Source organism: Nothoprocta perdicaria, unplaced genomic scaffold, assembly GCF_003342845.1.
Source record: "Nothoprocta perdicaria isolate Ctin4 unplaced genomic scaffold, notPer1 scaffold_38, whole genome shotgun sequence".
Classification (NCBI taxonomy): domain Eukaryota; kingdom Metazoa; phylum Chordata; class Aves; order Tinamiformes; family Tinamidae; genus Nothoprocta; species Nothoprocta perdicaria.
Genome location: NW_020455621.1, coordinates 2,333,900 through 2,349,363, shown reverse-complemented (window position 1 = coordinate 2,349,363; position 15,464 = coordinate 2,333,900). Strand labels below are relative to the sequence as shown.

The 15,464-nt window shown below is 39.8% G+C and overlaps 1 protein-coding gene across 2 annotated transcripts in view; it reads left to right on the top strand.

Moving 5' to 3' along the window:
• Positions 1-15,464, top strand: part of QKI (QKI, KH domain containing RNA binding) — a 137,039-nt gene that overhangs the window by 54,322 nt on the left and 67,253 nt on the right. For both annotated transcript variants that reach the window (XM_026044704.1, XM_026044705.1), the window contains exon 3: positions 1,310-1,426. In XM_026044704.1, coding sequence (XP_025900489.1) covers positions 1,310-1,426 — 117 coding nt within the window. The remainder of the gene's footprint in view (positions 1-1,309; positions 1,427-15,464) is intronic.

Genomic DNA, 15,464 nt, shown 5'->3' with positions numbered 1-15,464 from the left:
TTGAGTAGAAGCCACAACTCTAAATGTGTCCCTGACAATATGAATAAAACTGCAAACCTGAGAGAATAAAGTTTTTTCCATCTCTTTTCTTGGAATTGTGAGTTGTTTTATTTTCATCTCTGTCTGAGCTTTTTATGTCTTACARTTTGAACTAATTCTCTTTCAATAATGACGTGATCCAGTATAAATAATGAAGTGATGTCACAGCAGATAATTAAAACTTTGAAGGCTGCTGTCYGTCTTGGGAGACGGAGAATGCGGTTGTGGGCATCTTGTACTGGTAAAAGGAGAGCTTCCAAGGTGCGCAGAGTTCTCCCTCTGCCTTTKCAGTGGAATGGGATGTTAGACATGGAATTTTTGAGTGGGAAGTGCAGATGGGGAGGAAGGCCAGTTAGATGCTTTGTGCATGAGTCTGCTCTGATTTTTTATGTTATGCAGACAATGTGGAAGAAACACAGGGATTTGATAGTAATTCAAGAGAGAACTTCTRTTACTTCTAGCTGCTTTGTAGGTCTCAGTGAATGTTGCTTAATTCTTAATTTTCTGTGATTCACAGTCTATGTATGCATTCACAAGTAGCTTTAATTTTAAGCTTTTCTTCTTCTCTGGGCATTGATTCGGACGGCATGATGCATCTTTTGCAAGTTTTTTGAGTTTGCAATGCWGAAGTGGATTAGGAGTGCATCTGCCTTCAGAGCAGCTTAGCCACAGGGAAACGTCCTTTTTTTTTTTTTTTTTCCCTAAAGAACTTCAGTTATGATGACTTAGTTTCTRCTCACTTCTAAATCATCTCTTTTAGAAGATGTTCAGATTGGATGTAGAAATGAAAGCCAACAACTTTGTTGTAATGATAAAATAACCARACTTATATCTCTACTGTGCAATTTCTTTTCTTCTAATATGTATGCTAGAGTTCATATTTACTCTAACATTTCTGGATTTATGTATATTTCAAACCCAGTGTTTGCGCTGTAGCCATCAGAATACTGCTCTGTATTCTAAACGTCATCTGCCCTTAATGTGTAATTGTAAGTAATGAAAGGAAGAAAAAGAAACAAAACAACTTCATTTTAAAGTTTCCCATGTTAATGAAACATAATATTCATATGTTAAACAATTCAGTACTGGTTGAATGCTGGAATTTGGTCTGAGATAGATACTTGACTCGCTTTTTCAGCTGAGGCATTTAGTGTAGCATTTTACACTGGTAAATGCTTGGTAATGTTTTAGAGATGAAAATAAGCCATGTTGGATTTTAAGTTAATTTTTGTTTACTTTTATTTTATAGCAGTATATTTTTTTTTTCTAGTTTAACTTTGTTGGAAGAATCCTTGGACCCAGAGGACTAACAGCTAARCAGCTGGAGGCAGAAACAGGATGCAAGATAATGGTCCGAGGGAAGGGCTCAATGAGGGACAAGAAGAAGGTAAGTGCTCCAAAGGTTTCACGTGGCTGCTTGCCTTGCCTCATGCAAAGGAAAAGGCCGTGTCCCCGCCAGCCCCCGAAGTACTCTTGTCAATAGGTGCTGCTTTACTATTAGTATTTACAGGCCGAGTGGCCAACGCTTTTCTTAAACAGCCTTTCTTAAAGAAAGGAAATTTTCACTCCCTATAATGGCACGATTGGGAGTCTAACAAGCAGTTACAAAGTATTTTGTAATAAAATAACTTCTGATTATGTGAAATGTTTCACAACTGAAGGTGAAACTTACAGGTGTTCTTAAGAGGTGTCTTCTGCTGAACTACCAGAATAAGGGCTTTTTGCAAGTCATGCMGTTTGTTGCATTTGTAGCAACGAATTTTCTCTGTATGGAGTGAACAAACAAGCCACACGTTCGTGCATTTCCTTGGAGTTACTGGAGAGCTGGAGTGTARTTAAGACTGTTCCTTGCTCTCTGCTGTAATACACGTGCTTTGTCCATATAAATAGGGGAAGTTTTGCTTTCAGGATAAGCCTGCCCGAACATCCAGTTGGCATGATGGTATCTTCTGGAAGTCATTGCTGTTTGGGTTTTGTGTTTTGGTTTTTTTTTGTGTGTGTGTGTGTGTCATTTTCTAGACTGTTTTTTTTTCCCTTTGGTTACTGCTTGCTGAACTTGTACCTGAATCTCCACTTCCATTTGAGATGTGTGACCATAATTATTTCTTCTTTTGGTTCTTTCTTTAGACCCTCCTTTTTTTTTTTTTTCCCCTTACCTGATCTGCTGCATAGTATATTCTGCTGGTAGATGTGTAGCACATAGCAATTAAAATAGGAAGCCAATGCCTCCTTGGTTAAAAAAAGAAAAAAAAAGACTTCTCTAATGAATGAAAGAAATGAAAGAAAGTTCTCTATTGAATGACTGTTTCAAACTTCGTGTAATGTCATATCCCCTTTTGTTACCTATAGCTGTTTTGGTTGTTTAGATTGCTAACCTGCATAAAGATCTGTTCTAAATGGTGACAAGTTTATGGTCTGGATTCTGTAGAAGTAGCAGGCTGATGTTGTCCTAAATGAGGCTTGTTTTATGAAGAGTTAGAATTTCTTTTTTAAATCATTCTAATTTACATTCCGAATTCCTTCTACCTCTTCGTYTGCATGAACATTTAACATGTAAACGAGTCTTGTTTTTTATGGAGTTTTAAACTGTAAATTGGCAAGGAGAACTTTTGATATTTTTATAAAGGATTTTGAAATACAAGTTTTCTATAATTGAGGGCGGAATGAGACACTGAAAGTATAGAGTATTAAAATTCCAGCATGCTTTAGTTGTCATATCAAATTGTGTGGGGTGTTGATGCTGTATGTTTGAAGCCAAGCGTATGGTTGCCAATATGTGAACAGTCTCAGTTCCATGATTTTGCTTATGACTTTTAATAGTATTCTTTTTTCTTGTATATATTCTGCTATATTGTGGAAAAGAGGCTGTTTTGGGGCAGAAGATTTRGTGGAGATGCTGCCTTCTTTATCATTTGGAAGATTCCAAATTTACKATAGAAAGGATGAACTATCAAACTGCTAATCTGAAATGAGAAGTGTTAAATCCCCTAAAAAGGATAATAGTTTCAGTTCTTTCCTACCTAGCTATAGCTTTTAAAGTACAAATAGCATTTTTATGTCTAGCACCGTTCTTCAGTTCTACCCATAGGTGAATGTCTGCTTATCAACACAGTCTCTTTCTTTTAGGAATTAAAATTCTGGGTCTGGGGTAGTTCATCAGGTTGCGTAAGTTTTTATTCTGTTTTGGTTCATTTGGTTCATGGGTGTTATGAGCTAAAACATTCAGACATCAATTCTTCAGCAAGTTTGTAAGTTAGGCTCCAAACTTAATGGTCTAGAAATAATGCCTTGCTATTAGTAGTAAACATATGTATATTTAAGAAAGACATTAACAGCCTTGCACTGATACATCCTTAAAAGTTTTGCAAATTGGCTTTGCTATGTGGAAAAACCTCTAATGTGTGCAGTTGTGTTAGCACTAGCCGTGCTCGCAGGCAGTTACAGTTGTGGGAACGAGAGAAGTTGCCTCSATTTGCTTGTGGAGGGGCCTGTTCCCCCATCCATGGGCCCTTCACAGCTCCTGGCTGAAAAGCACCCAGAAGAGGAGGTTGCTTCTGGAAAAGGCTGCATGTGCTTCCTGGGATCTCGGCTTGCAGCCCCATGTCCCAGCCAGGCCCTCCTCCTTTTCCCCTTCCTTCCCTCCCTTTCACATTAGCCTGAACAGAAACCAGTGGGACCCAATGAATTTAGAGGGACTGTGGGAGCCCTCGTTCTTTGGATACCTTTCCGTTTAGTAGGTCCCACTGAGGATACCTCCAAATAATTAAGCCTGCAGGTGCCCTGTGTGGGTGCTATCTGTAGGAGGCACCTACGTTCCTGCAGCCTGCGTGTGCACTTCCCGTCCTGGGTTCACCTGAGAACATTCTCCATGGTTGGTGGTCATCTGCTTCTGTTAGGACTCCATCCATGTTCACCTCCTTCTCAGACTTTGTAAAAAAAGTTTTRCTGTTCTTCAAAGTTCACCCTTTCCTGTGGGGAGTCGTAGTTGGCACGGACAGGTTTTCTGTATGGAAAAATACATTTTTACTCCCATGTGAAAATGGGCTTTTGTCACTACCTCTTCTAAAAGTAAAAAAAAAAAGAAAAACTGTCTGCAACAAAGTATGGTTCTGAATGGCTCAGATAGAAGGTAATGTCTGCCCCGTACACTGACTAGACCAGTTAGCGGTGAGTCTTCTCTTAGCACAGTCTGTGTTTAGACGTTTTAGATTGGGTGGATGAGTAAGAAGATGTAAGGATGTCTTAAAGYTCTTGTTCCAGTATAGGACACGCAAAAAAGCAGAAGTCTGTTCCCTCTGAGACATCCATTGTCTCATATTTTTGGAGCACAGAGCACTTGACAGTTGATAATTTCATGAGATAATACTACCATTAGTTTGGAACATGTACCAAACTAATTAGCTGGATAGAAGCTATTTTCATGCCGTACGTTTCTAGTCTTTGGTTTGCCCTTTCACTGCTCTGAGGTGATTGGTATTATGCGCTGGCCTGGCGTATTCAGCCGGTGGGCTTTGTGGTGCAGGGTGTGCTCTGGAGCCTTGCGTGAGCTGCCGTTGCTGCTGCGGGTACCCACGTGCCCGAAGCCGGGATTGCCGGGCGCTTTACCGTGCGCCTTGTACTGCAGCTCAAGCGGATCTTTTAGACGTTCTTTTCTAGAAATAAGAACAATTGGGAACCTGATTCTAGACACATTCACAAGCAGAATAAATTGCCAAGCGGTGGCATTTATCAGTTGCAGAAGTGAGTACACTTCTTGCTGTTGGCCTGTGCCCCTTATGCTTATGAGTTAACGCTTACAGATGAGCTCCTCGGGACAAGACAAACAGCTCCCTTCAGCTGTCAGAAGCAGAGTGTGCGCTCACGGAGAGCTGGRTTTTGTCCTGTTTTGGAAAGCCCTGCCGTCTCATCTCATTGTCTACGTAAAGAGGAGACTTGCAGGGTTTTTCCCGTTTCCTTGAATTGCTTTGAAATTTGGGGGAGACGGTAGGTAAAAGTTCATTTGTATGTGTTTTTCCTAAGTGTGTTTGATATCTGCAAACTGACTGCCCAGTGCTCGTTACAAAAGAAGAAGCTTTACTGGAAGTAAGCGAACCAGCTGCTTCAGCAGAATAGTTGCAGTGTGGTTGTGCTTTCAGTTAGCAAACCAGCTGTCAGTCACTAATGTGCCAGTTCCATGGCACCAAGTACTGGTGTTGTTAATTATCCATCTACTTCTCCCTTCCTTCCTTCCTTGATAGTAGTAGTAGCAGAATGCAAGAGAAAATACAAGTGAGAACAAATTCAGGAAAATAAACCATCTACATTTACTGTGCAAAAAAATTACCTTACTCTGCCTGCCTGTGAGCAGAAATAATGAAATAGAATTAGAACCAAATCTCACGTGGTCGAGTCACTTGAACTTCAATCTAATAAAGATACCTGTCATAGCTAGAGTGGAAGATGACRACTTTCACACCAAAAGATACCGTTTTATAAAAGGAGAGTCTGCCCCTGTGATGGATAAACAAAAATGTTAGATTTGTATCTTTGATCTTATGCAACTACTTCCAAGCATTGGCGTGCTCATAGGAAACAAACTCGATTGCTTTAACATGATCTCTCTTGATAGGTTATGGGGTGCCAACTCTTTCAAGCAAGAATGTTTTGCTGTCTTGTATTTCCACCTCGATATATTAGATGACTTTCTGGTCACTTTTTTTCCACTCACTTAGAAGTTACGTAAGTGACCCGGACTTGAAATTAGATTCAAGTTATATGAGCGAGTATTTCTTAAAATAGCAGCCCAAATAAGGGTGGTGACTCATCTGCTTATTTTTTAAGGTTCTGCCCGACTAGAGTGTTCAAGTTTTACATGTGAATGCTTGAAAGTTGTTTTTGTCTGGTAATTGGCTGCATTCAATGCAGTTCTGTCTTTTTGAAACTTAATATGCTTTTGCAAAAGACAGAAGTTCCCTCTTTAGTGAAATATAAAGTTTTGCTAGTGAAAGGTCTTAAGTTGCTCGAGTGCTGGAGAGGAAGAAAGAGTAGGAAAACAGAAGTGTTCTTCAATCAGGTTGTGTACAACTTTTACATGTTATATAGATAATCTACATTATATATATGTAGATTTGTAACATTTTACTACTTTTTGGTCTCTGATATACTACCTGACACACTCTGTCCAATAAAATGTCTTAATATACTTGTGATTTAATTTATAAAGTGAAGCAACTGTCATTAAATGACAGCTCATCATGCTTACAGAGTGTTGTTAAGGCCTATTAACAGCAGCTCTAATTACAGAAGTGCTCAACATTGATATTCTGAGAAAAATACATACGGGCAAATAACAAAACTATGATGCTGGCACATATATTGGAATTGTAAAGTGGTTTTGTATTTCAGAATGAAATACAGTGTGGATCTGTTGTTTATATTTTGTCTTCTGGGAGTTAACCCGCAGGGTGCAGGTCCTTTACCTCTAAAATCTGCCTTGTGCACCAGGCTGCGGCTGCTGTCTGATGCTTTCATATAGCTGCGCTGTGGAACCATGGCCGTGCAGAGCTCACTGCTTACAAATCTGTAAGGGCTCGGGCTTTTCACATTTGAAAAATTGGCTTTTCAATATTTTTCTGTAGGGTAAGGAATAAGGAGGTGTGTGTCGGGGGGAGGTCTTCAGTACCTGGCATAGGATTAAAGCAAAAAGCAAGCCTGTGTACATATAATACATAACTAAAATTACTGTCCTTTTATGAAACTCTCTTTCTGATRAAGTCAGGGGAGCCTCCGGAGGTCAGATGTTTATTTTTACTTTTATAACAGCAACTGCCAATCCTTCATAAGTATCCGTGAGGAGGGTTCCTGTTTGTGAAAATACCCCGAGTTCTGCTTACCAGAAGCTCCCTATTTCGGGCAGTGCGAACAGGCTGCCCGGCAGGTTGAGTTTCGCCGTGCGAGCCCCGTTCCGCCGCACCCGGATGCTGCAGCTTCCCCGCGGGAGAGAGCGCCAGACTCATGGCTTGACTCGCTTGCCATTGGTGTCAGCTTCTGTGACTAGGCTTTGAAGTTAATTCTATGAACAGGCCGTGCAGCAAAGACTGAGGTGTTGTCTGTACAATATATTGAGTCTGCTAAGTTCAGGTAAATAAACTCCATTCGCATTATTTGTTAAAATATTCTGGCAGCCAGAGTGCAGCTCTTCAGTTATTACCCCGAGAAGAGTAAACTGCGAACTTCAGTGAAAGAGTTCCAAGGGACATGTGTGATTTCTTTCTAAAACTTGTATTTGCTGCAAAATTTCATCACACTTATTCTTTGATATACTTAATCTTTRATTCTTAGATATTCTTCGATATCTGCATTCAAGACTATCCAGATCTATCAAAACATTTTGAAACTTGAAGCTTTCTTCATACTTACTTGTTGACCAGTATAATAATACTGATTTTTAGAATTAACTGTAGAATCATATTAATTTTAATTTGCCTATTCAACATATCACAACAGCTATTTTAATATACAGYGAAGAATTACCATATCAGAATATATAGAACAGGCAAATTTTATATATACTTATGTGGTAGAGAAAAATCTTTTGTCTCAGAATTGAAGAATATCCTTAGTTATATAATAATAGTACAGAATTTTTAAAATATTGTGCTTCATATTTGATATATGTAGAATGTACTTGGGCACACCAAGGGTCTCACCTTCCAAGAGGCTCAGTGTGAAACGCAAGATGTACGAAAATGATCTTGGTTGCTTGTCAGCTAGTATTTTTTCAATAGTGAGTGCTGCAGAAAATAAACTTTTCTATTCCAGTTTTCGTGCCTTTMTTGCATTTGTAGCCCCTTGTTTTGAGTGCAGGAGTTGTTGTAAACCTACTTTTATGATCCTGGGTTTTTTTGCCCTTAAAGAATTAGCAAAATGTGGCCTCTCCCTTCTCGCCCACGGAAATTGAATTCTGTCCTTCTTATTCTGGCACTGGCGACCCTTTATGGTCTTGGATCTCTTCACAGTRGCTATTCATTGATAGTGGTGGCTGGGGTGGAGGGAGTCATCATGAGAGAACAAAGTTATTCCTCTTAGGAAGTTACTGATTTAATTACATGAGGTAATTGAATGCTGCAGGCAAAATAATAAAAACCATATTTTATAAAATTCAAAGGGAAATTGTTGAAGGTTTAAACATGGCTTGAGTTACTTCTAACTAAAGACCAAGCTCTTTTAATTCTCTTTGTAGGGGAACCCTGTGCATGTCCCTTCATAGTTCTAGACTGTATCATCTTTCTTTGTGTATCTTRCTACTTCCAGAGCAATTTCTTTTCATTATTGAATTCAGTTCATATTGATGGTCGTCAAGTGCAGGCACAGTTAGCTCGCTTATTTATGGGACTCTGCATTTTGCAAGAGGAGAATATTTTCCTTGAATGTTATATAAAGCTTGACAAATACTCCCTATTTGAAGTAATTTATTGCACAAACCTTTTTACCTAACAGACTGAGGAGTTCTCTCTTTTTCAAGGGCAGAATGATTTTGCTTTGAAGGATAGAAAAATTTAGGTGCCTGAGGGCCAGAAGAATTACTGCAAACTGGTATTAATCTTTGAGGAAATATCACTCGCACGTATCTGATGCAGTGCATCTTTAAACAACTCAGATAAATTTTAGATAATTTTTATAAGTGCTGCTTTATTTATAWTTTTTTTTCCGCTCTGGTTTGGTTGCTTCTGCAACATACTCAATTTGAAATTGCAGCTTTGAGCAGTTTTTAATATAGATAACATGTGGGCTGCCTTTAGTGCTGTGAAAAGCAGCATAAGCCTTTGACTTAGACATGAAAATAAGTCAGCTAATGACAGTAAGAAAACACTATTTTGTTGTTCTTTTTGTTTTGTTCAAGGCATTGGAAGCTGGGGGCTACATGGAGAAGTGTAATACAAGCTAGCAAAGCAGCTAGGAAGCTTCTCTCTCCTCTTTCTTTGTCCATTCCCTGTGAGCAAAAAAAAAATTCCAAAACAAGAGAAAGAATTCCAAGGCAAGAGAACAGAGATGAGCCTCAAACGTGGAGGGGTAAAAGTCCCRTGGAACGTAGTAGGAAAAATGTCTATCAAGGGAATTTTGCACTCTTGTCTGAAGATTTGTGCCTAAAGAAGTCTTTCTTTATCTGTTTAAATGCTACATCTGCAAAGGGTAGTTGACTTGTCTTCATCTGTATCATAGTTGACTTGTCTATATCTGTATCATTTGTCTTTTTGAGATGAAATTTAGAAGACTTGGTCCTGGGAGGTACAGAACATGGTAGCTATAGGAAGCTGTCCAGGCTCCAGCTCGCAGCTGCTGGTGCCTGCCACAAGAATAGGAGTTTTGAAAGGCTTGTTCCTGCTGAAGTATTTTCAGATATGTATAAAAGCCTCTACACTATACCTACATTTTCACTTGTGTCTAACTGAAAGGACTCGATAGCTTAAATAATGAAAAGCACTTATTGTATCCCGAAAGTTTTATCAGAACACAAGACTAACAGAGAACATATTTAAGAGGATTACCTGTACACTTGTGAATTAAGTTATTGTAAAATTAGTCTAAATCTTACAGGATAGTCAATGGTAGGGCTATTTTAGTAATGTCGATTAATTACCTGTGTCTAAGAAGATAAAAGTTGTTTCCTCTTCTGAAAAAGAAAAAAAAAAGCCTAAATTATTCCTTGGTGTCATTAATGAGCTTCTTCAAATTAAGAATAATTACAGCTCAGTCGGTGTTGTTAACTAATCTTGTTACCTGAACTATCTTGTTACCTGCATGTCCTTCAGTTGCAACAGATCTTCTTATGAAAAAAAGAATACTATCAGCAGACCGGAGTCAGCKCTGACGTAGTACATGCCTGTTTCGACACAGAAAGCCTTTTTTAGTCTCAAGCCAAGGATTTTTGATTTGAAAGGCAATTTAATAAAACGGTAGACTTCTAAAATATCTAAAATGTAGGCAAGTCTGTGGAGCAGAACTAGGTGGCACGTTCCTTTTTCTGATTCTGACTGAACTGCTGCACAAAAAATGAAAAGCTGCTTTTCTAGTTCACTTTTCAGCAGTTGTGGTTCACAATCTGTTTTTTGCTTCAAGAGAAATATTATTGAAAGTTTAAAAATGGTAATAATACAAATTAGGAAAAACCTTTTATACGTAACTTTTTATAAATTGACTCAGTTACATTAATATTAAAGAATATCATGCTTTATTGGGGGAAATTTAAACCTAGATATTCTGAGAATTTAGCCTGTAATATTTTATATTGAAAGGCATTTAYAATTAAAGTTCCACTTACGTTGCCTTCTTACTTGTACAGTAGTGATGAATGTGAGGTGGTCTTGCCAAGGGTTGTCTCTCCTYGGGAGACTGTCAGGTGAGAGGCAATTGGATGAACTGTATGAGACTCTTCTAATGAAATACGGCCAGTTCTATGTAGGTTTCTTGAAACCTTAGGTATCTGTTGCACAGAGAAGACAGGGAGGCGTTACCTAAAGATGTAAGAACGGGGCAGGGGTTGGTTTTTGTTGGGTTCCCCAAGTGACCGGCTTGCTAGTATTTTCCTTACTTCTTCGTGCTGCCCTAGGAAAGGCTGAGCTGGAGGTTCTGTGGAACTTCACCCCCTGTCTCATTGAACAGCACCACTAGACTCKTCTTATGTCCTTGTCTGGACTGTAGCTTTTGCTGGGTATAAAAGGCTGCCTTATTTATTTTTATATATTTTTTTCCYCTTGAACTTAAGTGCTAACAGTGCAGCTTTATGASCTTGCTTACCAGAAATGATCTGTATTCAGGGCTGGATTTGCAGTAGCTTTACTGAATAGCACGAAACAGTACTCGGATTTCCATCTAGAAGAAACTCCTGCCTTTGCTTGAGGCTAATCTGAACTACACAGAGGCAGGACGTGCTTGTGTCCAAGAGTGTAGGCTGGACTACTTTGGTTCAAGGAGGAATTACCACATCTGGGTGCTTCCTGAAAGGGAAACGTGGCTCTCGGGATGGGTTTCGTTTGGGGCTGCAGACTGGCAGGGCAGAACACAGTTGCTTGCAGTCCTGCATATGGCTCCATAGGGTCAGTTTTAGCAGTTTCGTGGACACTAATAGGAACTAGCATGAAATGAGCTGCAGCTATTGATGAAACTAAGTAATTAAATTACTGAGGATTTAGAAGATGGAGATATTTGGCTTTCTGTTCCAGGATCTTTTGCCAGAGGAGCGAGCTCATCTGTAGTGTTTTATGTGACAAGATACTAGAGTTCCTTTTCACCTTGGAAAATCAGGAGTCTGGTAACACCCATTGTAAGTTGTGGTACGTTTCTGGGTGGCCTGCCATTCAAGCTTGGTTTCAGTTAGTAACAATTTTCACCTGCTCTCAGTCAGCTGGCTCTGTAAGCCTTACCTGGGATTGGATTAAAACTGTTGGTGTTAGTAATAACCATTACCCTTCTGGTACACACATCAAAAAATGGAGCATGTAAAGGATATGAATGAAGCTCAAGCAGCTCTGCAGATGTTAATGGCTTGGCTTTGGGGACAGTACCCTTACTTTATGATTTTTCCAGTTATGTTTGCACTTTTTTATGGGTAGTCTTAGGTTTTTCAGCTATAGAGGAGGATTTAGGTTTATTGATGGGCAGTTGCCTGCTTTTATTAGGCATTTCTGAGCGTCATCAGTCGCATCCCACTAATTGTGTACATCTAGTGCCTCTGTTTGTTATGAGTTTAAAACTCTTAAAAATTGAATAAAAACTACATATTAAGTATCTCTATGAAAAGATTAAATTTACAGTTCTGTCTTCCTGCAAGACARCTGAGAATGTGACTTTGTCCTCCAACCTTTAACATCCTAAATTGGAGAAAACGCTAAGCTGTTTTAGACCGTTGGAATCTGCCCAACGCTGCCGTCGTCGTTCGGTGGCTTCTCAACAGCTTGTGTGTGAGTGGCAGAATGGAAAAATAGGCATCTGGAGCAACTGAAGACTTTGGCTCTAACCAAATGGTGGAGATATTAAGTTCTTTGTTACTTCATTAGAGAATATTACAGAACAGAAACCTTGGGGAGAATGGGTTGAATTGGCACAGGTGTGGGGAATCTAGTTGGTAAAAAAAGTGTCAGGGATTTGCTCTGGTGTTGTTGGCAAGTACCAGGATGCTTTTGTGAGCGAAGTAATAATATTCCTGAAGAGACCAAACCCACAGCATGTATGACAACCATAGAAAATAATTTTAGAGCAGTAGGGTTTCTGTAGCAAGAGTTAGAGATATTTTTCTGCATAAGTCTTGGTGAGATGCACACGCTGTCTTCCTATAGCGCTTCTGCTCTTTCTTTTCTTTTTTTTTTCTTTTATTAACTAAGCATAATTTTTTTTTTTTTTTGGCTTTGACACGACCTCTTGTTTTCTCTAGGGAGATCTTCTCTGACTGTCTTTTTCACCAGGGTTGTAGTCTTCGTTCTGCTGATCTGTTTCGGACTCATGATGTGTTTTACTGACCCYTATAGTAAAAATAGGATTCATTTCTGTGGTGCTTCATATAGTCTCTCCAAATATGAGAGGCCGTGAAAGCAACTAAACTGAATTTTGAATTCTAGCAGTAGTTTGTGTTAAAMACTGCATTTGACACTGGAGTTGCAAGCTGGAAAATGGAGTAGTTTGAGTAAGAAAAATGAGATGCAGCTCAGTAACAGGCAGTCTCTCGCTGTTAGCCAAGAGATACTCAAGGGATATTTCACATGAGCAGTATGGGAGGGGGTGGGAAAGGGGAGACAATGGAAACCTTCCCAAAGTTCCCAAGTTTTGAAGGCTCGAGGTGGCTGCTGAATTTGCATAGAGGTTTGTTGGAATGCCAGCTCCGAGGGCAAGGGAAAACGTTGCCCCCAGACTTAATTGCAGATAAGAGGTTTCTGTAGGTAATTTATAGGTGTGACATGAGGAAGAGGTAAAATTAAAGGTTAAGACTAATTGTCATCTCTACTATAATTCTTGAAATGGCTTTAGATTCCTGAAAGAGGTGGAAGAGGTCATCTAATTAGCAGCCAAGCTGCCTTGGCCCTCATGCATCTGTTTGCCAACTATGTTCAGTATCATATAAACCAGTCGGTTATTTTTATTAGTATAAAATGATTTCCTTAAGTATTTCCATGCACAAATAGAATGAATTATTACCAAAAAGAAGAGCAATGTGTTAGCTGCACAACTTGATCTAGCATACTGACAGCAAATGCACATAATCCAAATTGTTGCATACAATGTTTATTATTCAACCTATTACTAAACACAGAAGACTTATAATAAAAGTCTGATGTAGATGTGTTGTTGTTGCTCTTGCCCCTGGCCTCTTCTGCGTTGTGGCACGGTGTGGGGGGCTCATTGTTGGCAAATTAAGAACTTAGAATGATTTTCTTTTTTTGTAGGGAAAAGTGTAGGCTATTCTGGGTTGAAAGTGAATTTTGTGTTCATTGTCCATCACTGAACTTCATATGACTAAGAAGTCTCTGAGGTGACTTTGAAGCCATCATTTATCTTTAAAAATGACATACTGAAATTGAATGTTCCTGTCTATTTTCACTGTCAAAAAGACCCAGAACTTCAATCTATGGATTCACATGGACTGAATCAGCATTCAGTGCAAGTCTCGAGCTGAGCTGGGTCACAAGCARAACGAGGGGATCAATGTGCAATGTGTTATTAACACTGTTGGAAATACCCGAGCTGATGTGCAAAGCAGTCAGGTGGGGTGGGCAGCGGAGGGTCATGCAAGGGCAGAGATTGTTGCAGCCCCAGTAATGGAGTTGCCCGGCAGCCAGKCTTTTATATGGAAAAAGAAAATTAATTCAACTTGAAATATTCCTTTTTTCTTGGAAGAGTTAATTTGGTGGTAAAATTAACATTGTTCCAAGAAACTTCCTTCCTAGGAAGAATATCTTTTGAATTTTCCATGTCTTTTATATACATCTGAAGAAATGAATGGTTTGAAGAGCAAAATACATTTGCTATTGATTGTGTTTCGATTCTCTYAGGGTAGCCGGGTTTTATTTGGTTCCCGGTAGCTTCAGATCTGTTGTTTGCTGTCGAAGTGCATTTGTGTCTCCTGAGAGATTCTTCTATGATACAAGGCAGGTAGGATAAAACATAAGTTAGGATGAATCTTATTTGACTTAYTGCTTATGTTCCTATTGAACACATTTTCATTTGGCTTTTTTTCAGTATTAATTTTTCTCAAGCAAAATAATGTTATTAGTTGGAATAGTGAATAGCTGAAGCTTGACTAGATAATGCTGCGCTGCCAGCCTTGCCAGGTGCCTGAACTGCCCAAGTCTGGGCATTGTGGCCTTTCCACGATGGCAGGTCTCGAACTCGGCCACAGCAAACAGCCTTTGTGGGAGGATCTGTGGGGAAGGGAATATTCAGCCTTCCTGTGCCCACCATCTAATTCTTTACGTGGGGCTGTAGCGGGCCGGAGTTTGAAGGTTCAGGCTGCGTTTGTGGCTCCCAGAGCCATTCCTGGGGCCTGTGGGGAGGGAGCAGCGGAAGGGGCAGCAGCGACCCCGCGGGCAGGGAGCTGCCCTGCTGCCCGCTCCGGAATGAAGCTCCKTATGGGAAGGGGAGGAGGAAAATAGGATCAAGTTAAGTATTTACAAGCATTTAATTAAAAAAAAAAAGGGGGGGGGGCAAATACAAAGACATGCAAAATGCCAAATAATGTTGGTCATACACCTTCCAGTACTAGCTCACAGCTACAAACACTGGTTACTGTAAAAAGTCTTTGTGGTTTCTGTTTGGATTCGCGTTTCTAAAACATTTTGAGGCTTTACAGCATTTTTTCTGCATTGAGCTTCAGAATTAACTTAATTGTTTAAATTTTAAGAAGGCCCCTGGATTAGATGTCTGCTAATTTTAATCTTCTGATCTTGAAAAAGGGCCCGKGCTCCTGAATTAGTCTTGTGAACAGTGGTTGGCAATCACAGAATTCATTAGGAAAACATTTTATTTACTTAATCTGATTTAAGCTAAGCCTTTAGGAAGAGGGCCCTTTCAGCTTCCTTTCATAGTGTGCACTTCCTTGCAGTGAGTTAGCTAAGGAAAACACTACCTTGGAAAACATTACCTTGCCGAGGTGGGGTTTGGGGTGTGTGTGTGTGTGTGTGTGTGAGCTTTGAGGTGGTTTGGCCTTCATTAAAAGCAAACAAACAAGATGATTTGAGAGGCTGAGCGAGCTGGGCCTGTTTTCTCTGGAGAAGAGACGGCTCAGAGGGGATATGATTAATATGTATAAGATCAGGAAGGGAGAATGCAGGGAGGAAGGGGACARGCTGTTCTCACTGGTGGCCAGCGAYAGGAYRAGGGGTAATGGCCACAAGCTGAAACACAAGAAGTTCCGTCTCCAGGTGAGGAGGAACTTCTTTACTGTTAGGGTGACAGAG